General features: G+C 47.1%; 2 protein-coding genes across 2 annotated transcripts; both read right to left on the bottom strand.

Annotated features, from left to right (window-relative positions):
* Positions 1–3,549: 3,549 nt before the first annotated feature.
* Positions 3,550–8,729, bottom strand: BMP10 (bone morphogenetic protein 10). The gene is made up of 2 exons (XM_009097666.4): positions 8,180–8,729; positions 3,550–4,827 (listed from the first exon to the last, which is right to left on the bottom strand). Exons 1-2 carry the CDS (start codon positions 8,511–8,513, stop codon positions 3,884–3,886), a joined length of 1,278 nt encoding a protein of 425 aa, XP_009095914.1. The 5' UTR covers positions 8,514–8,729; the 3' UTR covers positions 3,550–3,883.
* Positions 8,730–18,753: 10,024 nt separating this feature from the next.
* LOC103822671 (gastrokine-2) lies at positions 18,754–22,151 on the bottom strand. Its single transcript, XM_009097665.4, has 6 exons — positions 21,988–22,151; positions 21,385–21,438; positions 20,758–20,889; positions 20,147–20,257; positions 19,215–19,368; positions 18,754–18,906 (listed from the first exon to the last, which is right to left on the bottom strand). The coding sequence occupies exons 1-6, from the start codon at positions 21,997–21,999 to the stop codon at positions 18,815–18,817; spliced, it is 555 nt and encodes a 184-aa protein (XP_009095913.1). The 5' UTR covers positions 22,000–22,151; the 3' UTR covers positions 18,754–18,814.
* Between the last annotated feature and the right edge of the window lie 5,574 nt (positions 22,152–27,725).

Genomic DNA, 27,725 nt, shown 5'->3' with positions numbered 1-27,725 from the left:
CAGGCTCTCCGAGCACCCAAAGAGCCCAGGGCCAGGGCAGGGCCAGCAGAGCCACGCTGAGCTGGCAGCTTTGGCCCCCCAGAGTGGGAATGTTTGTCCTCCATCTGCAGAGTGAGCCTGGGGTCACAGCCCGGGGAGGGACAGCCCAGGGGGCTCTGGGCACAAATCTATTTGAGGAACTGTGGCCCACGTGCAGAGAGCTCAGAGATAGGGATCCCCTAAGGGAACCTCAGCCTCCCAAGTGCTTGGTGAAATCTGCCCTGGGTGCTGAGTGTTGGCTCAGGAGACACAGCTGTCACTGTCCCTGCACAGCCCCAGCAGAGAGGAGCATGTCTTGGGGCTCAGGTTCTCCTGGAGGCTCTGGGTGTGCATTTAAGATCAGCAATCCAAGACCAAAGCTCTTCCCTCAGCTCCCTCGCTGAGCTGCTCTCCAGCCTCTTCCTCTCTGGGATAATTTGTTTTGCTCCCACCCCTTTCTTTGCCTGCTCCTGCCTGCTTAGCCTGAAAGCTCTGCCTGGAGTTTTATACAGCACCCAGCAAAAAGGGGCTGCACAGCTGCTCACAAATTCTTATATGTTCCCCTAGAAACAGATGAAAGCAAAAATCCTACTGACATTGATGATTTTGGTGAGACAGGGTTGCTTTAGTGGCTTACAATAATTCAGAGATGGATGGATGGAAAGATAGATACTTCCACAGTGAAGCCATGTTTTCCCAAACCTTTCTAAAATGAAGATTGAATTGAAGGTTTAAGTCAAACATCTGTTAATATACTGAGATAAAATAGATCAGAAATGAAAGGAGAATCAATGCACCGCAGAATTTAATGTGACAAATAAAGTCTTTCAGAAACAGAAGTCACACACTAATGTGGATGGATGGATGGATGGATGGATGGATGGATGGATGGATGGATGGATGGATGGATGGAAGGAACATAGAAACAAAGAAAATGAAAGCATGCAGTGGAACAGTTTTTCAGGGCCTTGAAACATTTTTTTCAGGGACTCCTGTGACTCCCAGCTTGGCAGCCCTGGCTCTTGTCACACCCTCACCCTGTTATTTGTGAGTGTTGTGTCTACTTGGACAGCCAAGCACCTCTGAACTTGCAGGAACAGCCTTGACTTGCTGCATGAACATGCAAGAAATGCCTTTGCATGGTTATGTTGAAAAGGGCAATGGGAGGGTTTTGCTCATGAAGCTGCTGTGGAGCCCTGACAGACACCCCTGGTAAATGGAACACCACTCCCACGAGTTCTGATCTCGGGTGCAGCTGAAGGATTCAAGAGATGCTCAGTTTTCTCCCAGAACAGCACAATGAGACACAGCTTTACTTCCTTCACCCCAAACTCTGGCTGAAATCCTCCTCCACCAGCAGGACAGTCCTCATTTCTTCATGAAGAGAAGTTACATCAGCAGGCTGGCTGCCCCTAGTTCTGAAGGACCACCACTGGTATTTATTGGCAGTTTTACTGATCTTATAGAAGTTCACAAACACAGCTGATGAAATGACACACGGCCTGTGTTTGTACCTGAACACTCCAGACTCTGCTGTGCTCCAGCAAATCTCTGCCAGGCAAGGACAGAGGGTGAATCTCCCACAGACACGGAGGGCAGGCACTGCTCTGCTTTGCCATGTGGTCCCTTGAGAGTTTACAGTGAGACTTCACATTTTTATGGGCATTGCAGGGCGTTCTTTATTGGTTTTGAGGCCCAGCTTTCCCTGCAGAGCCATCGGTGCAGTCAGGGAAGGACAGGGGAAGGCAGGGAGGGCAGATCTCTGCCACGGCAGCGCCCGCAGAAATGAGATGATAAAAGCAAATGTCGGATTATCTCCCTAATGCTGGATTATCACTCCTAACAAGGTGAATGGCTTGTCTTGGCAAATGGCTTCAGAAGAATCGTGGATGGTTTTGAAAGGGTCTGTGTGGTCACACTTCAACCGTTGGCTGCTGCAGCTGATGTCAGCAGAGCAAATGTCACACCTCCCTGAATTCCTCCAGCGAGCCATGAGCGGGCTCTGATTGCAGAGTGCCTGGGGGAAAGGTCTGTCAGGACTGTCACTCACTCACTGGGGGAGCAATACAGCAATATCACAGCCCAGGGTGCAGGCCACTATCTGCAGACTGCATAACTCTACAATAAACTACACAGCTGAGCACTTAGAGCTGTGATACCCCCGCAAGAGGAGCTGTAAACTGATGAGACCATAGTCCAGAACTCCACTGAAATCACTGCAGTGAGGGAGCAGCTCTGCGGGCAAGGGGGGAACTGAGCCATGTGCAGCTTACAAGTATCCAGGAAGTCAGCAGCCTCATTCTCTGTGCCACACAACTCAACAGAGATTCCGTGTAAAGTAGGATCAGTTTTATCCAAGTGGGATCACACACAAGCACAAAAATAAAACATTCTGTATTCTACAGTATATTACAAAGGCAGGCAGTCAATAAATAGGGCAATAAATTATGGGAAGCACAGAAGAGTATGTGTGAAAATGGGTGAAATTGGGTTTAGTTGGTGCATGATAAAGTCTTGGGTGTTCATTCCCATGAAGTGTTGGAGTGATTCTTTCAAAGACCCTTATCACTTCCAGGGAAGATAACTTTCCCTTAAAAGTGTAAAACAGATGGAGGGACAGTACAGGAGGCTCTGGAACAGGCTAAAAGAGTCAACATCACTTACACTTTCCCAAGAATCTGACAAATTTGCAGCTTAGTATAAATAAAGTGACGGGTCTATTGTTTCTCAGCTCTGACACCTCCTTATCACCACGATTTGTTGCAGAAGAGTGGTGGAAACATGGCATGTGACTCCATCTGCAGAGTCTGGGGGGAGGAATATCCCTGTGAATCCACAGTTCTGCACTTACAGAAAGGGAGGATGCTCGTGTCCCACTGGCACCCAGGGCTCTGCTGCTCTGCCTGGCACTGCTGGGCCATTCCAGTTGGATTGTGCAGCTGCATCTCATGGGATTTGCTGGCTGGGAACAGGCACTGCTTCTTAGCTGGGAGGAATTTCAAGAACAGTTTTAGCTGGTACAATTCCAAGGGTTCAGGTAATTTTTTGCACTTCCTTCTGCCACCTAAAGCTCTGGCCCTTGAGAGCCAACCCACGGCTGCTGCAGCAGCAAAGCCAGAGCTGCCTCAGAGTGATTTTGTAATAAACCTGCACAGGGGGAATTTCTTGCCTTGGCCCTTGCCTGGCGCTGCTCCTGGGCCATCTGCTTTCCTAAGAAAGATGGGAAAGGGAACGGTGCCCTTCTGCTCCAGATGCCAAATCATCCCTGCCAGTTGCCTTTGGCTGAAACAGGGAACGAGTGAAGAAAGTATTAAGAAAAAAGGGAAACAAACCACATTGTTTGTGCCTTAGTGATGCAGGAGCTTGAGAATGATCAGGACGTAAGATCTACAGAGATAAATGAAGAAAAAAATGACACGTGAAGACCTTTATGAAGATATTACAGAGCACTGAACAACCTAGGTGTGATTGCCCATCACTCTCGTAGCTTTGACAGATCTGGAAAGCCCTGGAGATGCCAATCAACATTGATAAAGTACAAAAATATGCCTTTATTTCCGTGAATTTGGATGTGCCCTTCTGGCACCAAGAGCCCTCCCAAACAATCCAGTGATCAGCTCCATGCCCTGGCAGGAGGAGAGACTCGGTCGCGATCTGGACTGCGAAGAGCAGCGAGAAGGAAGCAAAGGAACAAAATATACAATCCCTACACGACGTGCCCATTCCCCGTGGCAGGAAACATACCATTATCTGTACAGGCCTCATTAAATAACCTCATTAAATAGCAGATCCCAAATGTACAAATTTACAGACTGAATCATTAAATACTCCCCCCGTGCCCTCCCCGCGCGCGCCTTCCCTCCTACTATCTGCAGCCACACTCTGACACCACCATGCCCTCGTACTTGAACTTGTAGGTGACCACCCCTGCATCCAGGTAGAGGATGGAGATGGGGTCGAGTTTGGTGGGCACGCAGCAGGCCTTGGAGGCTTTCTGGGGGTTCTTCAGGTGAACCAAAGTCTTGACTATGGCGTGCTTGGTGGGCGTGACGTGCTCCGTCAAGGGGTAGGCACACACGCCGTGGCACTCGTACGCTTCGTAGCCCGCGGGGGCGATGATCCAGGAGTCCCAGCCAATCTCCTTGAAGTCGATGTAGAGAGGAGTCTTTTTGCAGTAGTTGCCTTTGGCGTTCCTGCGGATGCGGGCGGTGGAGTCGTAAATGATGTTGGAGCGCATCTGGAGCAGCGCCTCCTCGCCGGGCTGGTCGTGGAAGTTGCCAACCTCCAGGTTCTCCAGGCCCAGGAACTGCTCGTGGTCAATCATCTCGTTCAGCTCTTCCTTCTCCTCCTTTCTGTCGTTGCTTTGGTCGTCGGAGTACACCACCAGCAGGGGCAGGTGCTTGGCCTCGGAGTTGATGTCGATGTCGAGTTTCCCTTCCCCGTTCTGCTCCTCCCCTTCCCTGCTCTCGATGTGAACTTCCAGCCGGTGCGTGGTCAGCCCTGCCCTGCGCCAGCGCCGGATGGCCTCGGTCACCTCGAAGCTCTCCCACTCGCTGCTCGTGCCGTAGATGTGCCTGGAGGCCAGGGCCACCATCTTCCTCTCTTCCCCAGCCCCCAGGTGGATGCTGTCCAGCACTTCGAAGATGGTGACCTTCCTGTCGAGCCCGTCGTAGAGCCTCTGGTCCCGCTCCACCAGGGTGTAGAGCCTCAGCTCTGCCATGGTGATCTCCTCGTGGTGAGGGATGGAAACGTTGAAGAGCAGCGGGTACCTCCGAGTTCCTGTCACGCCTATGGGGTGGGAATCCAAGTCTGGAAGGGACAAAAATCAAATGTTTTAGGAGAGTCAATGCATCCACAAACACACGCACCGAGGGTCATCCAGCATGCTGGGTTTCACCTGGACAGCTCCAGGCACGTGTTCTTTCAGCCCTTCCCGCAGCTGGGCTTGGAAAAAGGGCTTATTTCAGAGGTTGTTTTAGATATGTAAGGACTGCAAGGTCCCAGACATGCTACAGACCTTGATTTAGTGATCCTCCTCCTGGTCCCAGGCTTTCCAGGGACTTCCTTGTCAACTGGAAGGTTTACATATTAAAAATGTGCTACCTAATAACAACATAGAAATCACTACTAGGGTGCTGTGCAGCAACTACTTAATAAACAAGGGAAAACATGCATTGGTGCAGGCACTGGAGCCAACATGAGATAGACAACACACAGTCTGAAAACACAAGAAATGTGTGTGCTGCAGTGTTCCTGTGCTAGCAGGAATTCCCTGCTGCTCAAACACCCCTCAGACGTGGAAAGGGCACTTGGGGAGGAAAAGCTGCTTTGGAAGGTGTTTTACATCAGGAAGAGCAGGTGGTGACACCAGGGTGACCTGGCAGCCACAGCCACAGGCCCCGTGGGCTTGGGTGAGCACCAGCTGCACTCAGCCAGGCCCCCTGGGCACCTTTAGGAGCAGAACAGGTGAGAGGGACAATGTCTGGTGTCACCTGGGCTGCCTGTCCTGGCTGCACAGCAGCATTCATTTCTTCCCCCAGTGCAGGATCTGCTCACGAGGGTGCATTTGCTGCCTCCTTGCAACCCAGGAGGCAGATTGGGGCACAGAGGCTGGAACTATAACTAATGCAAAGGCAAACTGTTTGTGACCTATTGCTCCCTTCATCTCTGCCTTCCCCAGTTTTCCTGTGTTTGTAGAAAAATGGCTCTGATAAAGCCACAAGGCCTGGCCATGCTCCACCAGTGCACTTAGGCAAGCCATGAACTTCAGCACGTGACTTGTGCTGTTTGACTCCAGGCTGGAGGCTTTGAGGCACCTGCCTTTTTCTTTGATTCTTTTTTTTTTTCACTTTGCATTTCATCATTTCACAGATGAAAAGAAAAGAGGGAGGATTCTGCTTCCATTTCCCTGCCAGTTGGTAAAGGTGGGAGCAGGACCCCTGTGCAGAGCCAGGGTAGGAGCAGACCCTGAGCACCTCTCACACAGCCAGGATGTGACTCTGCTCTCCAGCTGGGAAGTCCCTGGGGTCCAGACCTCCTGCTGTTTCCAGTACATCCTTGGGAGGGTTGGGAGGGGAGATCTGGAGTCCGTAGGAAAAGAAGAATTTCCCCTAAAACTTTATTTCAAGTATTAAACACAGATTACAGCCCCATTTACAACTAAACTGTCATGGTCCACGGGTTAAATCAAAGAGCTAATTCCAGCCATGCCACCTGGTATATTTCTATAATAAAGGATTTAATGGATAGTTATGAAACTGGGATTACTGCCAGTTTCCAGCAGGCAGGTGAACAAAACAATTCCATGCTCTGTTTCTCCTTGTCCTTCTCATTGCAAGCAATTAATTTCTCTATCAAAAGAGCTCTTTAGCATGAAAGGAATGGTTCTTAATTATCCAGACTTTGAGGACACATGAAAAACATGAATGGCACAGTCCTTAAACTGCATGTATTTATGAAGCTGTGCTCCCATCTGAGGTCTCACTTTGCATCTTGCTGGTTTGGATTGGAGGAGGTGAGAGAAAATCTGAAAGGGCAGAAATTTAAGGGGAATTTTCCCCATTTGATGCATAAGTTCTGCAAGAGGCACAGCAGGACAGCAGGGAGCTGCCAGCACCACCTGGCAAAGGTCAGTCCGTGCCATTTTGGTGCTGCAAACCTGAATTTTTGCAGGTGGAATGATTTCATATTTGCATCACTAAACCACAGGGTGTTTTATTCTTTACCATGCTGTACTTGGCAATCTTTGTGCTTATTTGTTTCTTTTTCAGATAGCACAAGATGAGAACAACACCTCCCACGTGTGTGCCTTCACTCCTGCTGCTGAGCAGGCACAGCACGGCGAGGTGGCCACCACTGCCTGCAACCACCAACCCTCCAAGAAATTTCTCCCCACTGGAAGAGAGGAGAAGGAAAGGAACTTTAAATCACAGTGCAGAGTCTCTTCACAGCAGAAACCCACTGCTGTAAAGGGTGCCTGGGCCTGGCAGGAGACAGGAGCAGAACAGAGCTTTGGGATTCTCCCCTGGCATCTCACTGCCCTGCAAAACTCCAGTGACTTCCACTCTGCCTCTCCTCACAGCTCATCATGTTGGAACTGCAAATGTTGAGGAAAAGCAATATTGTCTTTAACTTCATTGATTAAATGAACAGAGCGTGAGAGAGGCCCCATGGCAGCTGGAACAGCCACGTGTGCCCCATGGTAACTGAACATGAATCAAAGCACTTGCATTTGCCACATGGATTAATGGATCCTTGGAATTGTTCAGTTGAGAAATGTTTTTAGTATAAAAATGTTTATTTAGTTTAATGTGTTGGTGTAAAAAAGTGTTGGCAAGTTATAGAATATTAGTACTGAAGCCTTATCTTGTTTTTGTTGAACTGAGGGGATTGTGGAAGGAAAAACAGAGGAAAAAAGAGAGGGGAATGGCACAGGGTGTTAATATGCCAGGGTTGTGTCTTTGATCCCTGTGTGGGCCATCCACCTGAGAGCTGGATTTGATGGTCCTTGTGGGTCCCTTTCCACTCACAATATTCTGTGATTACTAGGTCTCTTCAGGCTTTGTATGTTTGTTTCTATTAGGATATAGTCTGGTACTCCAAAGTAAAACCTACTGGTTATCCAAAATTCCTGTTCACTTACTTTTGTGTATTTTCTGGACTGTGTGCTGATCCAAAGGAAGAAAACTTTACAAATGCCACAGGGATCAACAGTGACAAGGCATTAACAGGAAGCTGTACCTGGTTAAGCTCATAATTTTAAAATATTTCACTTGAAGATGCACTTTGAACAGTGTGTAAAAATGAGGTTTGCCTTAAATTCAAATATTACTTAAGGTATCCATTTAAAAAATCGATCAGCTGATTACAAATGATGTTTGTCAGTATGGGGGATAAAGAAATTGATGAACTGAATACACTTGGTGCTGCCCCAAAATTAAAGATACACCTTCCCCCAAAACCCTCCAGCCTCCAGAGCACAAGGAGTCTCTCTCCACAGCTGGGGTCTGGGCAGCCCTGCCACAGCTGCTGATTTCCAAGGCCATCCTCACCAAAGGCCTTTTCCCCAGCACGCTTCATGCTCCCTACCTGGTCAGGACAGTTCCCACTGGCTCTAAGGACGCTCCTTTCTATCCGTTCCCCAGAGATGAGCACCTCTTACCTTCATTTTTGAAACTCCTGATGATGTTTGCGGAAGGCATCGATGTCCTGTCGGTGGCAAACCTGTTGTACAGCTCTAGCATGTACTCTGGCGGGTCCACCTTGGCCGACTCGTGCAGGGGGATGTCGGAGAGGTTCAACGTCTTCAAAAACTCATTTTTCATGTTCTGGAGCAGCGTGTTGAAATCAACCCCATCTTGCTCGGAGAGGATCTCATCAAAAAGAGGCACGTCTTCCTCCAGGGAGGAGTGCTCCAAGCTCAGGATGGGACTACAGGCTGCAAGGTGAACCAGGAGGGAGAGGACAGCCCAGAGCTGGAGGACGACAGAATCCATGGCTTCGCCCGCGCCTCCAACCGCGCTCGACGAGCTCTGCCTCTGGTGCGGGCTCGGTGGCGGTTTTATCCGCTGGGCTGTGTCACAGAGGGATGACAAGTTTGGAAGCTCTTGTCTTGAAACTTGTGATCCGTCCTGTCTGTCTGCCCCTTCCCCCTCCCCAAAACCAGGTCTCGGTAATTGGATCTCGCTCTCCTCTATGGCCGCCTTGCCTCTCTTATCTCGGCCAGTGGAAGCTGCTCACCAGATTTGTTGCTATCTCGCCATCCCCTCTCCCTTAATGAGCGTTTTGTAAACATTCTGCGCGGGACTCGCACAGATAGGACAAGTTTCTCCTCAGAGAGGAGCTGCCCTTCCTTTCTCCCTCCCGGTAGCTGACTCTGCTCTACGTGAACCGCTTCCATCCGCGCGGATTTCAGGAGAAGGCGAGAATCCCACGGAGCCTCTCTCCAAATGCACCCATCTCACACCAAGGGCAAACAACAGCTCCCTCTGCCCTTCTCAAAACTGATTTAGAGTCAGGTCTTTACGTTAAGAAGGAATTTCTTTGCGAAAAATTCTGCCAAGCCTGGGAGAAGAGCTTTGGTGGTACCAGCAGGCCCTGGATGCAGAGGAGAAGAGCTCAGGGTGAGCAAGGAGAGTCACATCCCTCACGAGCAGGGAGTTGGGCTTGGTGATCCTCCTGGGTCGCTTCCAACTTGAGGTCTTCCATGATTCCGTGACTGGAGTCTTTGCAAATGATACAGAAATCTTTATTTCATTCCTCCTTCACATGTGACTTGGCAAATCAGGGTTATACTTCATTTAGTCACAGCATTGCTAAATTTAAAAAAATTATTGAGAACACACAAAGGCCAACAGGTGACTGATTTCAGGTTCTCATCAATTCAAACAGCTCGGGGACACAGTGTGGAGAACACAGAAATGACTCTGCAAATACTTGTGCCACAATTAATGGTGCTTTTTGTGTTAGTGTGCAAATTTCAACAAAAAGTGAGCAGAGTGTGGGCAAAAACTGGTCTGGCTCAGAGATAACAATGCCCACTTAAATCTCCCTGTTCTCCACAGACTTTCCAAAGTGCTCTTGCTTTGGCAGCGTGGCCAGAGCTCGCTGCCTGTCCCCGAGGGGTTCAGCACTCAAGATAAAGAGCCATTTCTGCTCGTGCTGCAGAGCTTTTCCTTGCAAGCGCTAACAACTTTACCCAAGGACTAAACCACTGCCCTGCTGGCTTTTCTGGACTCTGCTTTTTGTCTGAGCACATCCATTGATTTGCTGTCCCATCTCTGCAATTTTCTTCCTTTGTCAATTGCCCAACTCTATCACAAACAGCCACAACAATCAGAACCATGCTCAAGGCATGCCTGTTTTAAATTCATCCTCTAGGTTTTTATTTAAATACCAATATTTTTGTGAAAATCATGTGAAGTGTGGCTGTCATGGAGGCAGACACTGACATGGCATTTGAACCTCATTTTATTCAACTTTTCTTCTTTTGAACGTGGGAAACCTGATGCTAGAGGAAAAGGGTGGTACTGAGGTTACTGCTACACCACATTAGAAGTAGATACTTGAGCTTAGCAAGATTAATTCAGACCTCCCTGTGGAGTTCATGGCCATCTAGAAATCTTCCACAGCTCTATCAAATCTGATCTTTGCATATTTTGGCTTTCCAGAGCTGAGCACAGAAATCTTGGGGAAATTTTGGAGCAGTTTGGTCTTTGGCTTCTGTTAATTAAGAGAAAAGTGCAATCTTCTTTTTGTTGATGATTCATCACCAAATTCAGATCTTTACTTCCACAGGAAGTGAGGTTAACATTAAAACCCCTGAGAAGTGCCTTAACTCTTCGATGCAGCACAGCAGTGAGCCCTGTGAAGGAAAGTTTTTGGGCTGCTTGTCACAGCCAGTGACACAGGACATTTGTCACGAGGGTGAAAATGCCTCCAGAGCGTTTCCTTTGTCAATGCTTCAATATTCATTTCAATATATATATATATATATATATATATGCAGTTATTATTCAATAAAGAGATCATTGTAAGAGCTGCTGCTTGCTGCTCAGATCCGTGCAGGGATGGGGGTTTTCTGTGAGGTTCAGGGCTGAAGGTTTTGAATTCAAAAGGATTTCTGCAGCATTTGTGGCACTCTGAGTGTTTCAGTTGAGTCTCCTCTCTCACTATGAACACACTGAGTATTCTGGGGTCTGCAGCTGCCCCTTGGTCAGAGGCTGAGTGAAATCTCTCTTACTCTGTTGATGCAGGTGAGCAGTTCCAGAGCTGGAGGAGCTTTTCTAGGTTTTCCCCCCTTTCTCTATGAACGAAGCCTCAGCCTGCAGTGCAGCCTGGCTCTCTGGGTGCCAGCCCTGAGCAGCATCATTTCAGCTGCTCTGGGGCTGGGCTGGCACCTCCCTGAGCCCTGCTCAGCCCAGGCAGGTCTGTTCTGGCCCTGCCATTTCCCACCCCGCAGGCATGACTGTGTGAAGCAAAAAGCAGGGGTGAGCCCAGGGATCTGACACCCATTTCCTCACCCACTGTGTCTTCTTGCCTCAGTGGCTCATTAGGAGCACAGTTCCTGCTCAGACATTCCGAGTGTTGTCGCATTTCCGCTCCGGTTTTGATAAAAAGTCCTTGAACAATGGCAGAGTGCAGGGGCTGTACACAAAGCAGCTTGTGCTGGGTTTCCTGACTTATTCCATGTAGACCCTGCTGGGGATCTGCCAGATGAGGGATACCCAGAGAGCACATCTGATACAAAAGCAGCTCTGATATAAAAGCAGCTTCCTGTTTCCTTCAGCTGCAGGCTGATTTTAACACACTGATATTTTTTTAAATTGAATTGTGCAACAGAAGGGCTTTATTTCATGTCACTGAAATGGTTTGTCCTTTTTCCCCTCCATATGCACTGCAATTTACAATATCCTAGAAAGAAGTTGCTTTCCAAAAAATCAATGCTAACTAGATCACCTGAGGTAGCTGGAGGGGGAACATGATTAAGCATCACAGCTGAACCATTAATTAATTAAAAATTAATCTGTAGCATCAACAGTGACCCCATTTCATCATCATCAGGGGCTCATTGGGCACCCTGGGTTGCAGAGAGGCCACAGAAATGTCCCTTGGCCAAGGGACACACGAGAACCAGAGGGTGTGATGCCCCTCAGGAGAATGTGAAGTGGGTTTGAAGCATCCTCACCCTTCCTTAGCCTGGTTTTTGGGAGGGAGGAACACCTGCCCTCAGCCAGAGGCTCGGAGCAGCCTCAGAGGGGGAACCTTCCCCAGGAGAAGGTGACCAGTGTTTGCTTCATGCCCCCCTGGCCTTTCTGGGCAGGAAAAGCTCCCCAGGGGATAAAATGTCTGCCAGTTATCCATCTGATTTCCCCACATATGGGTTTTGGTTCAGCAGTCTGTACCTTCAAAATTTCATTAAATTGTTACTGCACAGTTAGGCTTCTTTTAAAATGTGCAAAAATGTTTATCTGGTCCTTTTTTTAATATTATTTTTTCAGGAATTTTGGGTCAAGGCTGCTCCCTAATCAGGGACCTCAGTCACACCCCTGCAGGGAAGCAGGAGAGGGATGCAAACGTGCTGTAGCAACCACAGCATGTGATTTGAGGTTTTCCAAAATACAGGGATGGAATTATTGCAAAAATGCCCCACAACAGTTCCTGTTAGGAGATAGCTGTGGCATGAGGTAACTGCTGGGTGTGAGATGGGAGATAAAGAGGAGTGTGACACTGACAGTGTGATGAGCTTGCAATGGAATAACTAAAATTAGTTTCCATTCCTGCATCTGCCCAAGCCCTTATTCCTGTATGCCTTGGTTCATGGCTGCTCTGGATTCCCTGTCCATAAATGGGCTCTTCCCAGGGGCTCTATTCCCATTTCAGAGGGCACTGGAAAATGAAAGGATGGTATTTATTGGAAGGGTGGGGGGGAAAGATGGCAGTGCATTACAGCCTGTGTGATCAAGAAAAAAATCAGGGAGAAGAAGGAAAGGGAGAAGGCTGGGCAGCCACAAGGACAGGGATTCCTTAAACTGAGTGACAGCAGCTCCTCCTGGCCCAGGGAATTCTTTAACCTGTGTGAGAGCAGCTCCTCCTGGCCCAGGGAATTCTTTAACCTGTGTGAGAGCAGCTCCTCCTGGCCCAGGGAATTCTTTAACCTGTGTGAGAGCAGCTCCTCCTGGCCCAGGGAATTCTTTAACCTGTGTGAGAGCAGCTCCTCCTGGCCCAGGGAATTCCTTTCCCTGTGTGCCACCAGCTCCTCCTGACCTGCAGCACCACTGGCTTGGTGTGGGGAGCCCAGGGCACACAAACTGCCTGCAGGGCCTCTGGAAATTCCCTTTTCCCCACCTTCCATCCTGCTGAGGTGGCAGAAGCTCCAGGGAGGGACTCCATCCATGTGCAACCAGAGCAACCTGGGCTGGTGGAGGGTCAGCAGCCACGTGGCAGCACAGGGACATGAGCAGAAGCTGAGAGCTCCACACCAGTGCAAAGCCTGAGGAACTGAAACAGAAAGAAAAGAGCTGGGAAAAGTAGCTGGACATGGCCTTGCTGTCAGTGTCCTGTCAGTCACGTGCAGCAGAGGCCCTAGAGCTCCCAGCTCCTGGTGTCCTTGCTCCTCCAGCAGATATCTGGGGGAGCTGCCACTTCATGACTGGGCTTTGCACTCAGCTGGGAAATTTCTAGCACCCCCCAAGTTCACTGCCCAGCCCGTTTAAATGATATAATTTATCCTTTTGTCATTTATGGGATGGGAAATGTCTCAAATTTTCTTAATTTGTCTCCCCTCCTGTGAGCTTGGTACATGCCTTGGTAACTATGGATGAGTCTCTCATAATATTGAAAATGTACTACCTGTTGTGGTCACACAATTTATTAATTCAGTCCTCAGTTAATTCAAGCCTGGTGAGACATGGTCAAACCCAAATCAATTCCTATTTGATATCTTCAGACAGAGTGAGAGCAGGGCTAATGAACAGAGAGGAGCTGCTGTTTAATCCCAGGGGTTTGGACTCTGCAGGCTTCTTATCACACTCCTTTCACAGAACAGTTTGACAGAAAAAGGTCAAGAGAAAGTTTTAATTTTACATTTTTGAAATTCTTTCTCTCATCACGCAGTTGTTTTGTGGTGCTTTGGTATTCATGTGGGTGTTACCCTCCAGGAAACTCTCTGAGCAGCTCAGTGACACTGACACAAACAAGACTGCAGAACAAAACCTTTCAGAAGCCTCCCAGACTGGTCCCCTCTCCTTGTCAGCTCCATGTCCAAGCAGGTTTTTTGAGGAATACCATTCTTTTCTTAATCAGAGCTCCATTTAAAAGCTCTCAGCCCTAAATGAACAAAGTTCTTGGGAATAATCTCTAAATTTTGTCCTTGGGTTTGAGAACTGAGGAGTCCAAATCTTCAGCAATGGGGCAAAAAACCAGACTTGGGTCAGCAGAAATTATTTTGCTGACAATTATGATTAATAACATGGAATTATTAAACTGACAGCTTGAGTGCCAGGCAGAGATGGAATATTTTCTGGCAGTGTTAGCTGATATCTCAGCATGAGATATTAATGACTGAGTCAACAGCTTGTAATCACATCAGCAAAACATGAGGGACAATTAGACAAGCATGTCTAATATTTGCTCTGTTTATTTAATGTTAGGGCTGGAATCAGAAAGGGAAATAAAACTGTGCATAGCAGTAGAGAAGATTGATTCATTAAAAAATACTTTCTTAAGTTTAGCCTTAAAAATTCAAAGATGAAAGTGTATTATATTCTGTTATTTGTAACTCTGTGACTGGAATTTTACTGGGTAAATTAAGGTTGTCAGAGGCCCCTCTCTGCTTCGACTGCCATGCAGCTGAATATCAAATTTTGTTTTTTCCATCCTTTTTTTAAGGGAAACTGGCTCAAACACCTCACTAATTTTGACTTCAATTGCAGCAAAAATTACAGATAAATGTTCTGTTCCCCCTGGTTTTGCAAATTTTGGCTGGGATGCTCAGAGTAGCTGTACCTTGGTCAGGGGTCTGCCAGAGCTCACAGGGCAGCTGCTGCTCCTCACCTGGAAAATCTTCCATCTAAACAAGACAAACTGAAGCACTGATCCCTCTCTGAATTTCACCAGCACACCCAAAGGGCTTTTTTTCTTGGCACCTGTTAAAAAACAGCTCACAAGAGGGAAAGCAAATGAGGGTGCAGTGGCAGCAGCTCCTCAGATGCCTTTACAAAACTGGGAATTCCATGGATCCACGGCTTGGTTTGGCAGGAGCTGTCACAGCAGCCTGATGCCCACATCAGTTCTCATCCCAGCAATTCCAAACTGATTTCTAAAAGATGTTTTCTCCTCTTTCAGCTCTGCTACAGAAGGATTGACATTTGGTTTTCTACCCAACAAAAAGCAGCTGGAGCAACCTTGAGTAGGTCTGAATTGCCATCCTCTCCTGGCACACACCCTCAGACAATTAAATAAAGTGGGAACTGCCTTTTGGTCAGCTGCAAAAAAGGGCAGAGAAAAGGACTGGCAGGGGTGTGAGAGACACAAACCCAGCAGAGGATGTGGCCATGTAAAGGCAGTCTCATTATATAACAGAATATATAAAGTATATAAATAGAAATATATTTATATACTTAAAATATTAATATATATTATGTATTTTAATATTTTTATAAATATATCTAAATATGTAAGAGAGAAAAATTAAAATCATTAAGAAATCAAGAAATAGTTCAGTTAATCACCAAATGGGGTGTAATTACAAGTGAAAATAATCATCCTACTGGATTGGAAACCTGAAAGAATGAATTCTAATGCTTTGTCCCCAACTCAGATTTTACCTCCTGGGGACCAGGGTGTCAGGGTTGAATCTGTTTTATTTTTGAGCCGTGGTTGGCTGGCAGTCGGTGTCTTTAGCCCATCCCAGGGGTGCCGAGGCTGCTGTCACCATTTGCCATCTAGTGGACAATGGAAATCTCTCTCCAGTGGAAAGGAATAATTGCACCAGGACTGGGGTGTATTCCTTGGCAATCTGGCCTGGCCCACCGGCCAGGACATTCACAGGTGGTCACTGAGGCACACCCAGACACTCCCACTGAGCTCTCCAGTGTGTCCCTTCCAGCTCAGAATACCCTGTGATCTTCCACATCAAATAAATTCCCTGCTTTTTACAGAACAAGCCTGGCTAGGGAGTTAGATAATGTGATAGGTGAAGTTAGATAATAACCAGGATGTGCTGTTTGGTGGAGAGGAGCTCTTGGGAACATCAGGAACTTTCAAGACACCCAATCTCATCCTGACACTTTCTCTCTCTCCAGGCTCTTCCAGCCAATGTGTTTTTAGGATCTAAGCTCATGCACTGGCTCCCTTTCCATTTTGGTGCCAGCTCTGGGTTCCAGGGGCAGCAGGGCAGCCCTGCCCCTCTCCTGTGCAGGTTCCCAGGGGCTGTGCTGTTCCCCAGGTTGTGCTCAGTGCCAAGGAGCTCCACCTTGTCCAGCTGCACGTTGACCTTGGGCGGTTATCGGCACCAGCTGTGGGCTTTGTGCACTGAGAACACAACTCCACCATTGTTCCTGGCCTGGCTGTGGGCTCTGGGTGCCTCCCGTGGAAATCACCGGGAATTTTCCATCCATGCCCCTGGAAAACCTCGCAGTGCAAGAAGAATCCCAGTGGATCACAAGGCCCAAGATCCTCTCCCAGCAAGGGACCCCCAGAGATCCTGATTCCTAATGAGCTCCAGGCCAGCAGGTGTGTCACATCAGACAGAGCATCTCTAGTTAACTGATTGATAGAATTAAAGGTTTAATAGGTAAATATATTCACCTGTTGGCCCCTCATGGCAAGAAGGGCATTGAGAGCATGGAGCATGGAATGGAGCTGGGAAGGGTCTGGAGCCCCAGAAGGGACAGAGGGATCTGGGAAGGGGCTCAGAGGGAGCAAAGGAGGCTCAGGGGGACCCTGTGGCTCTGCACAGCTCCTGCCAGGAGGGGACAGCCAGGGGGGTCAGGCTCTGCTCCAGGGAACAGGGACAGGAGCAGAGGGAACGGCCTCAGGCTGGGCCAGGGCAGGTTCAGGGTGGGTTTTGGGGAAAGTTCTTCATGTGGGGGTTGTAAAGCTCTGGCACAATTGTAAATTGTAAAGCTCTGCTCTGATTGTAAAGCCCAGGGCAGTGCTGGAGTCCCCATCCCTGGCAGTGTTCAAAGAATGCGTGGATGTGGCACCTGGGCATGTGGGCTGATGGTGACCATGGTGGTGGTGGTGGTGGGTTGGTGGTTGAACTTGAAGAACTTTGTGAACTTAAACTTTTCCAACCTTAAGAACTCCACAATTCTGAGATTTCCTTCACATCATGAACATTCAGAGCTGACAGAGGGTGGATTTAAAGGCTGACATTTTTAAACTGCAGTTACTTCAGGCAACAACTGGATCTGATCTTCGGGGATATTTTACCTGTTGCTGATTTTTACCTCTTTGGTCTTTCCCTGTAGTCCAGTTTTAATATCAAGCACCTGCAAGATAAGAAAAAGAGATTAATTATAATCCCAGACAGGTCCATAAAGCATATTGTAAACTGTGGCCTAGTCAACAAAGAATGAAATGGCAGGAAATAGCAAGGGCAAATACAGTATCAATAAATAAAATATCAAACTTCTGTCTCCTGCCCAGGTCCTTTCCTCTGGCTTGTTCAGAGCTGGCTGTACATTTCTGTTTGCCCTGGGATTATTTTAAATCAAGAATAAATTTCTTTTGCTCTGCAGCCTTTTCTAGCATGATCTTTGTGGCTGTTGGTGACACCAACAGGGAGGCTCAAGGGCTGTGAATTCAGAGCTGCACTTTGGGATCAGAGGGAAAACTTTTCCAGAGGAAAACTGGAAAACTGTGGGAATCAGAGCATGGCCACACGGGTTGTGGGGTTTTTCCCATGCTTCCTCCTCTCTTTTGTTAGGGGCTATACCCCAAGGGGTGCAGGAGCCCCACCACTTCTGGTGCTACAGCCAGAAGCTTCCCATGAGCTGGACACCTGGACACTGGAGGGGCTGGGAGAGTAGGAGAGCTGAAGCTTTATTTACCAAACAACAAACACAGAGGTCAAAACGCAAACTTAATATATAAAAAATATATTCTTCACAGGCCTGACTGATACCATGAGACTACAAACTAAAATGGAATCTAGAAGCAATATTCCTCCATTTGTGAGGAAGGCCAGGACCACTTCCTCCCTAGCTCAAAATTAAATGGCAGCTAATGAGGTATTGAGGCTGGTTTCAGGGTCCACACAACACAGAACAACTATTCCTGGATTTAATTAACAAAGTTTGACCCTCCAGAAACATTTTTTGGACCACCAAGAACCTGCAGCCCATCATGAATACAATAAATCTAAAAGAACAGCTTCACCATGTGATGAAATGCTTTTTTATTAAATAGCAGATGGCTTGACCAGGAGCCTGATTTGAAAATTACAAACTGCAGCCCTGGGGCCATTTTCCTCCAAAGGAAGTTCCTGCCCTCTGGCAGCCACTCAAGGCTCCAATAAGCAGCAAACTTTCAGTCTTCATCCCCAAAACACACAGGCCCTGGAGAGAAGGCTGTGAGAGTGCAAGCATTCCCTGGGATCTGCCCCAGAGCAGGCAGATCCCTGCCCCATCCTGGATTTCCATCAGCCCCTGACACAAAGGACACCTGGGACACTCACCAAGTGCTCCCAGCTCTTTGTGCCATTGTGTGAAAGGAAAACTTTATTCCAAGGCCCAAATCTCAGGGCTGGGACAGTGTCCTCTGCCCAGGCTTGGAAAATCTCTGCACCCATTCAAACTGCTGCAAATTTCCACGGGCCCTGCAGGATTCAAGCTGCTTTGCAAACGTGTGGATCTGCTGCCTCCCTTTACCTTCATTCACCTGCTTGCTCCCTCCCCCAGCCATCCTACACAAGGTGAGCCAACACCTGAAGCTGATGCCAAAGTGAAGCTCTCCACTGGAAAAATCGATTCTGTTTCTGTTTCTTCTCTTTCTGAAGCACAAACCAATGCCTGGGCCATGCTGCAGCCCCAGCACGGGAATGGACCAAGGGGAAATTTGTCTTTTCTGCAGGGTAACTCACAAGGCCCACTGTCATTGTGTTGTGACTTTGGGCAGAAGAAACAGACAAAGCATTCTATTTATTTATTTAAAGCATTCTATTTATTTGTATGTCATAGGCTTGTTATGCATCAAAGCTTTGCATGGGCAGTTTGAGCCTCGTACCCGAGCTCTGTTCCAGCTAGAGACCATGGCTGCCATCATTAAAACATGCAAAAAGGCCACAGAAATGTCAAGATCCAGTTGCAATGAGTTCTTCACAGATTTTAAGGCCCAAAATGCTTGGAATGCCGGCACTGGCACAGCTATCATCATTTGCTGGTGCTAAAAAACCCCAAGAAAAGGAAGATAGTATCAGTACCAGTATTTATATCAGTATATTTCTCTATCAGTGTCTCCTTACCAGATGAGATCCCTGTACCCAGCTAGGAAAAGTCTCAAATACACAAATCTCAATCCCCACTTATGGCCCTATCCAAGGCGTCTGTTTGTCTCAGAACTGTGCAGAACATTTGTGGTGCAACTCAAGGGGAAGAAAGGTCTGCACAGCTCCAGGGTACCAGGGGGATTTGTGTTCAAAGGGGAGGAAGGTGCCCTGGGGCAGGGCCACAATGCCCTGACCTGTGACTTACGGTCAGTGGCCACCAGCTTGTAGAGAGGCAGCCCCGTGCAGAGCTTTTCAATCTGCTTCCCATAGAGAATCCAGTCTTTAAAATTCCCCAGCCTGGAACTGCCAGGTTGGAACCTGGCCCACACATTATTCGGAGAGTATACATCCCTCATGGTCTGAGAAGAAAAGGTTAAACACCATCAGAAATGTAACTTACCTTCACTCTACTGGGACACCCTTTGAGAAGGCTCCCAAACCCCAAATCACCTTCCTTTGCCCCACAAAAGAACATTAGATAAAGAAGCTTCATGCTTTTAAATTAAAAAAAAAAATCAATCTATTCAGTCACAAAATTCACTGGATACTAATTGTGCCAACACAGCAAGCCTGAGCTGTACTGCCTGCCATAATAAGTTATATTATTGGCACCAAGTTTTGCTGTAAATGTGCTACTGGGCTGACATAAAACGGGCCAGAACTCCAGATCACCTCCAGGCAATACTTCCAGTCTCCTTCTGAAACCTCAGCCTGAATAAGGAAGTCAAAATCTGGTCAAAGTAAATTGAGCTCTACTTTCTGTTCTGAAAAAAAAATAAATTTCAAACAATGGCAAGGTCAAAATATCAGCAGGACAATGAATAAATGGAAAGTTTGCCTGGACTTATGTTGTGATCACCTTGAAATGGCCAAATGACATCAGGACAGGGTATTGTCCAGCTCGAGACACCTCAACAACCCCCTGTAAAACTGCAGGGGGGCCATGATGGTTCATTATCTTAAAAGAATGTTCTGCATGATATTCCCTTCGAGCTGTGTCTTGTCAGAACAGCTCCAGCCTTGCTAAGAACAGCACAAGTCATTCGTGAGCTGCTTTAGGGGCAGAGTGGAGGGTTCCCCTCACACCAGAGTGCTCCCACCCCTTCCTTGCCAGCAGAGGGTTCCCCACGAAGTCACCTCTCTCTCAAAAGCCAGGCGTCCAATCTCTCGCAGGTCTGGGATGAGGTCCTTCTTTATTTTCATGATAAAGCAGGCGTTTCGTGAAAACAGCTTGGTGGCAATATAGCCCTGGGATGGAAAGAACGAAGGTTAAATCACCAGAAATGGCTAATGCTGACAGTAGCTGGTGCTCTCTACTCTTTGGGGCAATCCAGAAGGAACAGCAAGTGGCTGCAGAGGCTGCTGCTGTGGAATGAATGCAGTTCCTTTCTCTCCTTTGGGGAATGGAGCCAGCCTCTCCTGGTGCCTGTCCCTGAGACTGGAAGCATCATTTCTGGCAGATTTCTGCTGCCCATGAGTGCTGGCAGCCCATCCCCACCTCCAGCCCCACTGAGGTCAGGGACCTTCTTCACTTCCAGGATCTGCCCCCACAAGATTCATTACAAGTCTTTTAAACTGCCCTATCATACGGGTGAAGAAATGAGATAGCCAAGGAGGAGGAAAGGTGCTGGGAGTCCTCAAAGAAACAGTGTTCTGGGACAAGATGTGGTGAGAATACACTAAAATAATTTCTGATTTTAAAAGCTTCCTCAGGGGTTAATTTGAGGCGGATCCCTGGATTTACTCACATGTGGGTAGTCAAAGATGGTGTCAGAGGAGTACACGCCGGAGCGGACGTGGACATTGACGACTCGCTCCTTGTTCTGGATGGTCATGGTCCCAGTGACATAGTTGCTGACGGGATCGTGCAGCAGAAAGGTCTTTGGTAAAAAGCACAAAATCAGTGTTCACCACCTGGCTTCCATCTCCAGCAGGCGCAACAACCCCCAATGCTTTCTGCTTCATGTAAATACCAAATCCCTTAAGGACCCTGGGTTCTTGGGATTTGGTATTTACTGCACCCTGGAGCAGTCTGAGGAGGTTCTTGAGATGGAGGTCAGTTATAAAACAGGCCCTTCTGCAGGCTGGGGAAAACCTGCAAGGGACAGCCCAGTCATTCTGGGCAGCAGGGACTGGCAGGAGACTGCTCCAGTCTCCACATGTTTGATTGAGCTAAGGGGATCTCTGTCCCCTGACTCATTACTTTGCACCTGTACAGAACCCCTGGCAAAAGCTCTTTTTCTCTACACTTGACAATAGGCAACTTGTTGGCTTTAGTTTCTTCTGTGGTTTTCTTCCTGTTCTATCCCCCCTGCCCAGGGATCCAACCCACTTTAAACGCTCATGTGCAGGACAAGGCTCATCACTCTACTCACGTTCAGTGCAGAAGTCTGAGCCCAAAAGACTCCCAGGCAAATGAGCACTGCAGCCTGTAAAAGCAAGCAGAATTCTCACTTGTCAGAAATACCTGGCAGTGCCATAAAAACACCCAGCCCATGAACTGAGGGAAGGAGCTGGAGCATCAGTTTGAACAATCACCCACTTAGCATGTATATTAGCTGAAAACAACTGCAATTCCTCATTGTAAAGTTTTTGCTATCAGGCTCTCCTTTGCCTGTAGCTGAGAAAGCAGGATAACCTAACCATGGCATTTCTGAAGTTTTCAGAAGTCCCTCCTTGATGCCATGTTACCTCTTGGTTTGCCTCTGTAACTGCAATCATTAAATCATAACCAAACCCCCCTTCTGAACTGTAAGCAATTCTGCATTCTTTGCTCAAATGAGGCTTCCACTGACTTTGCTGACCCAAGAAATGCAAGTTCTCCTCCTCCCACCCAAAGAAAAAACACATAGATCATATCATTGTGCCACTGTATTGTACCACTTACTTGAGCATCTTCTTCTCTATCCTTCTGCTTTTAAAAGTGAGGAACTTACATTATTAAGTATTAAAAGTTTAACAGAAATGGATATACTCACAAATCTCTTCATTTTTCTTTCAGATGAGAGCAAGAGGCTGCAGAAGGTAAGAACGCAAGGAAATCCCAGAGACCTTCAACTTTTATATCTTGCAGGAGGTGTGGGAAACACTTGACAGAACTTCCTTCATGACTCGAACAAGTCCATATCTATATGTCGTAAGCCTCCTATCTGAATTTTGGGTTGGCACAGATAACCTGTCCCAGATATATTTAAAGCACTCAGTAAGTCTCAGTAAATCAATCACTCTGCAAATGGCCATTATTCACTGGTTTAAACTTTAGTATTGCTGGTTCTATTTTTTTAAATATTTAACAGGATATTGTCTAGAATTAAATGACATTGGGAATAACACTGCTATTTATTCACACAAACTGCATTTTGTCTTCTGAAACACAATTCCTAACAGTCTGATTGATAGTCTGCAGAGAAATGCTGGGAAGAAACACCTGTGCCACGGTGGCCTCCTTGTCAGCCAACAGACCAATCCTTCAGCCATTTCTTTCACTGAAAATACTGGATGGAGCCCTGAGCCACCTGACAGTGAGTGGCATCCCTGTTCATGGCAGGGGGCTGGAGCTGGAGGATCTTTGAGGCCCTTCCAACCCAAACCTTTGTGGGACTCCATGATTCCATCCCATTCTGTGTGCAGGGACTCTTGGCAAGAGGTGCTGCCCGTTTCTGATGAGTTACCCCCATGGGCAGAGCACATGAACTGAAAGGAGTGACAGAGCTGGGAACAACAGCTGTGCCTCACAGGACAGCCTGGGGCACTTCTGGCCTGCTCAGCTCACCAGGGAGTGACACGAAACCGTGCTGTGCACAAGGTCACAAACGAAAGGAGCAGGATGGGGATTCCCCCTCTGACTCCCCACTGATTTCTGCGTTTGGTGAGAATGCCAACGGCCACGATGGCGCCATGAGAATGTTCCCTGGTGTTCCCAGGTGACTGTGGCCTTGCCTGGACTCCTCCTCATCCGCTATCCTGCACCTGCTGGCACTGGATGAATCACACTCTGCTTTCTGCTAGAAGGTCATAATCAAGGCTGGTTCCCTCCCAATAAAACAAGAACTCAAACTAACAGCAAACACATTTCTGTAATTTCTCTTATCAGGAAAAAAGGAGAAGGAGATTGTACAGAAATATCTCTCAGCAAACAGGCCTCAGTGGAAAAAGAAAAAAAGGAAATTGCACACATTTGCTTTATGCCACCTAAGTCCACATGAGAAAAGGCTATCTCGAGTGTAACAATGCTATGCTGCTAAGCAATATATCAGAAACCACATAAACAGATATCAAATTCTGCTAAACTCAGACTAATTAGGCTGATGTTGCACTCCTCTTGAAAGCTGGCTCTGTCCCTTCTTCTCAAAAGATTCTTTAAGATTACAGGTATGGTAGAAATACTCAGAGAAGATTTCAACAGTCAAGTAAGTATTTCACAGCAGGACTCTAACAGGGTTTGGGCACCACAAGTTAAAAAAAAGCTTAATTTAACTTTTCCTCAGTGATTATGCCTTCATGTACTCATTTTGTTTGAAGAACACTTGAGAAGCAGCAGCTTCTGTTTCCCTCAGCATCCAAGTGCTGAGGCACAGGTAAGGGCAGAGCAGCAGGGGAGATCAGCAGTTGTTTGCTGCAGGAAAACTACAATAGCCATGATCTGCACCTTGCCTTGCACTGACTGAACTCTGCTGATCCCCTCAGACAAGGACAAAAACTAAAGGTTAATTTCTAAAAAGCATTTGTCTAATGAATGTGGTTGTGACACAGCCCGAGCTGGTTGTCTCAGGCAAAGCCTTCGATGAATTCCAATAGGCAAGCCTTGCTTTCTGGAGACTTTTTGCCCACAGTTCATCACACATCTCCCAGGAACACCCTGAAATCAACAGATATGAGTTTAAACCCAAGCACCACAGTCACAGAGGCACCCCCCAATAGGAAGTAGCTGAAGGAAGGAGCTGCCTAAGAAGGGTTTAAACCCCTCTAATTTCACCTTGGCCAATCCTCAGGCAGAGTGAAGCTTAGTTTACAAAGCTGTGACTCAGGATCCCTCGGTGAACCTTGCTACCTCTGCTTTCTGGTCCCTTTCTCAAATCAGCCCTTAGTCCATAATCAGGTGCTACTCTTCTGAAGAGGCTCTGTGAAGATTCAGGGCCACGTCTGACAAGCAAAAACTTCACATTTTGAACACAGCAAGATAACCACGCCCTTGGTTTGAATGGTGCTTTTGGTCAGAGGCACAACTTCAGGCTGAGTCCTTCGCCACGCTGGCACAAAGCATCTCTGCACGTTCACTGGGAATCTCTGATCCTGCTCATAGTTTCTTTTTTCATTTAAAAGTGACTGTTAAATACACTGAGCCTACCACGACCACTTTTCTATGCCATGAATTCAATCAGGCAGGTATCAAAGCCTCCTCTTATCAGAACACTTCCTCAGGAAACTCGTCAGGCTTCTGTGAACACAGGGCACCTGCCAATAAGGTAAACCCATTTTCAGATTTAACTTTGGGATATTATGTATAAAAAGTAAGAGTACACATCAATTAGCAGCAGAGCTGGCCTGGCCTGCCATCCAAATGAAGTTCCCTGTAAGTATACCTATCACTTTCTCATAAAACTCTTAAGGCTGGGCAGCTTTTAAATGGTTTTGAGCTTTTCTTGGCACTGAGAGAACTCTTAGTGATTTCTGACAAAGTGAAAATGCCAAAGGGGTGGGGACTGCAGGGCAGAAATCTCCCTTTTGGCAGGGATGGAACTCCACATGCTCGACATGAAAGAGAGAAGGGCTCTGCTCCAGGGGCGACACACACTCGTGACACGTCCACAGGACAATATTCTCTCCTTCACCACTCAGAGGCAAATCAACAGTCTCAGCAAATCACATATAGTTAGGGCTCAGCTGTTCGCTGAGAGTGTGACACGAGAGACTCCAAGTGCAGGATGGTGACACTGAGGTATTTTCAGCAGCCTGAAACTGGTGTAGGAAAATTCCCAAGCATTACTTTTAAATACTCTGAGTCCGACTTAGACTCTTTGTCAAAATCCTTCTTTGAAGGAGATAAAATCTGGGACCGATTCGATATTCATAGGATTGTCTTCAAGAGAATAATTGTTCACAATAGTTATCCCAAAAGAATTTTTCATCATAACAGCAGGAAATCTCTCCAAAAGGTATCAGCAGTGGTTTGGACAAACCCAAGCAACAGTGAGCTTGTGAGTTGTTGAAACTCTGTGGCTTTATAAATCTTTGATGTCCCAGTTTTCTGAACAGAAGTTGTCTGTGCCTCCCTTTATTAGTCCTGTATTTGGAGGATGAGATCACTGTGAAGAGGCCCAGGTGCCTTTGCTGCTGTGTTCCAGGCACAGAGCTGGAATGTGCCCCCATATTCCAACTCTTCACAACAGGTGCACATGGACATTTCTCAGATCTGCTCCATGTCTGACATCAGAAGCTCGAGGTGAAAAGCGTACTCTTGCAAAGAAAATATTTCAGAGCACATTTTTTCCAATAAGTTACTGAATTGGGACTGAGCAAATTTTAGAACCCACTGTGTTTGAATGACCTTCTTGCCTGGGCAAGGTGCAGTTCTGGGGCTAAGAGGCATTTCTATGCATGTGTTCTGTGAATTAATCAACAAATAATTCTCCTGCATATTTCAATCCTCTTCAGCTGATCTCCACTGCAGAAAGTGCTGAGTCTATACACAAAGTAAACAGGAAGTCAAAATTATTTAAAGACAGCAAATAATTTGATGCAAGATAAGTAGCATGATCTTCAGGTGTTTGGAATTCCAAATGTTCATTTCAGATTGTGATTGCTTCTCTCCTTGGAGTTTTCCTGGCTCCTGCTCTTGCTGACCATGTAAGTATAGAGCTCCACACAGCTGCTCACTACTGCCACAGGAACCACTGGCTCTAGCTCTTACCTCTGAGAAATGGGTTTCTGGAAGTGAAGCTGCTTTTTTAAGGTCAGATATTTAGAAGAAAACTGTGGTTTAATTTTTCTGTGATAACTAAGAAATTATTTCCATGCTTGATGTATCAAGGGGGAAAAGACAGTTACCTTACATGGAATCAGGGAAGTCTGTCCTGAGATGAGCATAAACACTGAAAATAATGGTGTGGAGAGAAATATTAACATGATTGATCTGACCACAAAAGAAGAATACTGTAGAAGTATTCTGACCATACAGAAGAATACTGTAAGTAATCTGGTGCCAGCAAGATCCTGTGGGGGAAAGCACAGTAAGGAATTATTTTGATTACTTAGAAAGTAAAGGCTTCCCATCTTCATTCTGAGCCAAGAAATCTTCTCCCATTTAATCTGATCTCCAAGAGCAATAATTTCCCAAAACATGGCTACTGGCTAACGCTTTATTGAGAGAAACATTGATGGGAATCTGGGAAGCTACATCCTTATCTCTTTAATCTTTTCCAAAAATCAGAGCATGGAGAACAACTTTAATGGTCAGCCCAGTGAAAACTCAATCTCTGGGATCAGGGTCAGCACCAACCCAAAGAATCGGTCTGAGGCCTGGAAAACCATCTGGGACTTCAAGGCTGTAAGTAGCTGTCACCGTGGCACAAGAAAAATGGCAAAAGAGACAAATGTTTTCTAAAAACCACCAAAGCTTCAACAAAATTTCATTGTATTTTAGAGGAGATGCTTGAAAACATGCTCCTTCAGTGTGCTGCATTAGCTTTTCAGCAGCAAATTCCTTCACCTGCCCTAAGCAGGAGAACACATCATACACGTGGCATTACTGGAGGAGGCAATTTACCTTTTACCAAAGTCTCTCGTCAGCCTCCATGACACATTTACCTAAACAATATAATTGAAAGGACCAATATTTTTCTTCCCCCATGACTATTTGCACTGTAGGAAGCCTTTCTTTTAACCAGAGCCTCTCTCTAGCATTACACTTCTCTTTCCCTGTATATTGTTTGCAACAAAAAGAGGTTTTGGTTTAACTTTAACAGGGCTATGTTGCAACCAAGGTGTTTTCAAAGAACACCTGCATCATTGCTACAACCAGCAAGAGGTTTTGGCTTGGCAAACCCTCTCCTACACCACCTCCAGGAGACAAGGTAGGATGGTGGTTGAAAGTGGGGCAGAAGATGGTCAGTGAAAAGCACTTGGTCCTACACACGCAGGAGAAAAGGGTCCAAGACCTGAAGAGAACTTTCTCAGCAGGCTGAGTCACCCTAAAAGTTCCTTCAAAAGTTGCATTGCCCAGGAACAACTCCAATTACTGTTCAGCCTGGCCTCGGACACTTCTAGGGATGAGACAGCCACAGCTTCTCTGGGCAACTTGTGCCAGGGCCTCCCCACCCTCATGGGGATGAATTTCTTCCCAGTATTCCATGTAATCCTGCCCCCTGGCAGTGGGAAGCCATTTCTCCTTGTCCTTTCACTCCAGACCCTTGTAAATTGTCTTGCCCAGTCTTCCTGTTGGCTCCTTCAGGTATTGGAAGGCCATGATGAGGTCACCTGGAACTTTTCTCCTCCAAGATGAACAATCCCAATCATCTCAACCTTTCCTCAGAGCAGATCTGCTCCATCCCTCTGATCAAGCTGGTTCCTCCTCTGGGCTCTCTCCAGCTGCTCCAGGTCCTTCCTGGGCCCCAGGGCTGGGGGCAGCTCTGCAGATGGGTCTCACCTGAGCAGAGGTGCAGAATCCCCCTGGAGCTGCTGCCCATGCTAGGTGTCAGCCCAGCACGGGGTGGGGTCC

The sequence above is a fragment of the Serinus canaria genome, chromosome 22 (genome assembly GCF_022539315.1).
Source record: "Serinus canaria isolate serCan28SL12 chromosome 22, serCan2020, whole genome shotgun sequence".
NCBI classification, from domain to species: Eukaryota; Metazoa; Chordata; class Aves; order Passeriformes; family Fringillidae; genus Serinus; species Serinus canaria.
Note: the sequence above shows the minus strand (reverse complement) of the source record. Positions and strands in the feature narration are given on the sequence as shown.

Coding starts and splice junctions, on each gene's coding strand:
- BMP10 (XM_009097666.4), bottom strand. CDS start 8,513: ATGGATTCTGTCGTCCTCCAGCTCTGGGCTGTCCTCTCCCTCCTGGTT. Junction 4,828..8,179: donor CAGGAGTTTCAAAAATGAAG/GTAAGAGGTGCT, acceptor TGTCCCTTCCAG/ACTTGGATTCCCACCCCATA.
- LOC103822671 (XM_009097665.4), bottom strand. Junction 19,369..20,146: donor GCCTGGCTTTTGAGAGAGAG/GTGACTTCGTGG, acceptor TTTTCTTCTCAG/ACCATGAGGGATGTATACTC. Junction 18,907..19,214: donor CAAGCTGGTGGCCACTGACC/GTAAGTCACAGG, acceptor GGGGTTTTTTAG/CACCAGCAAATGATGATAGC.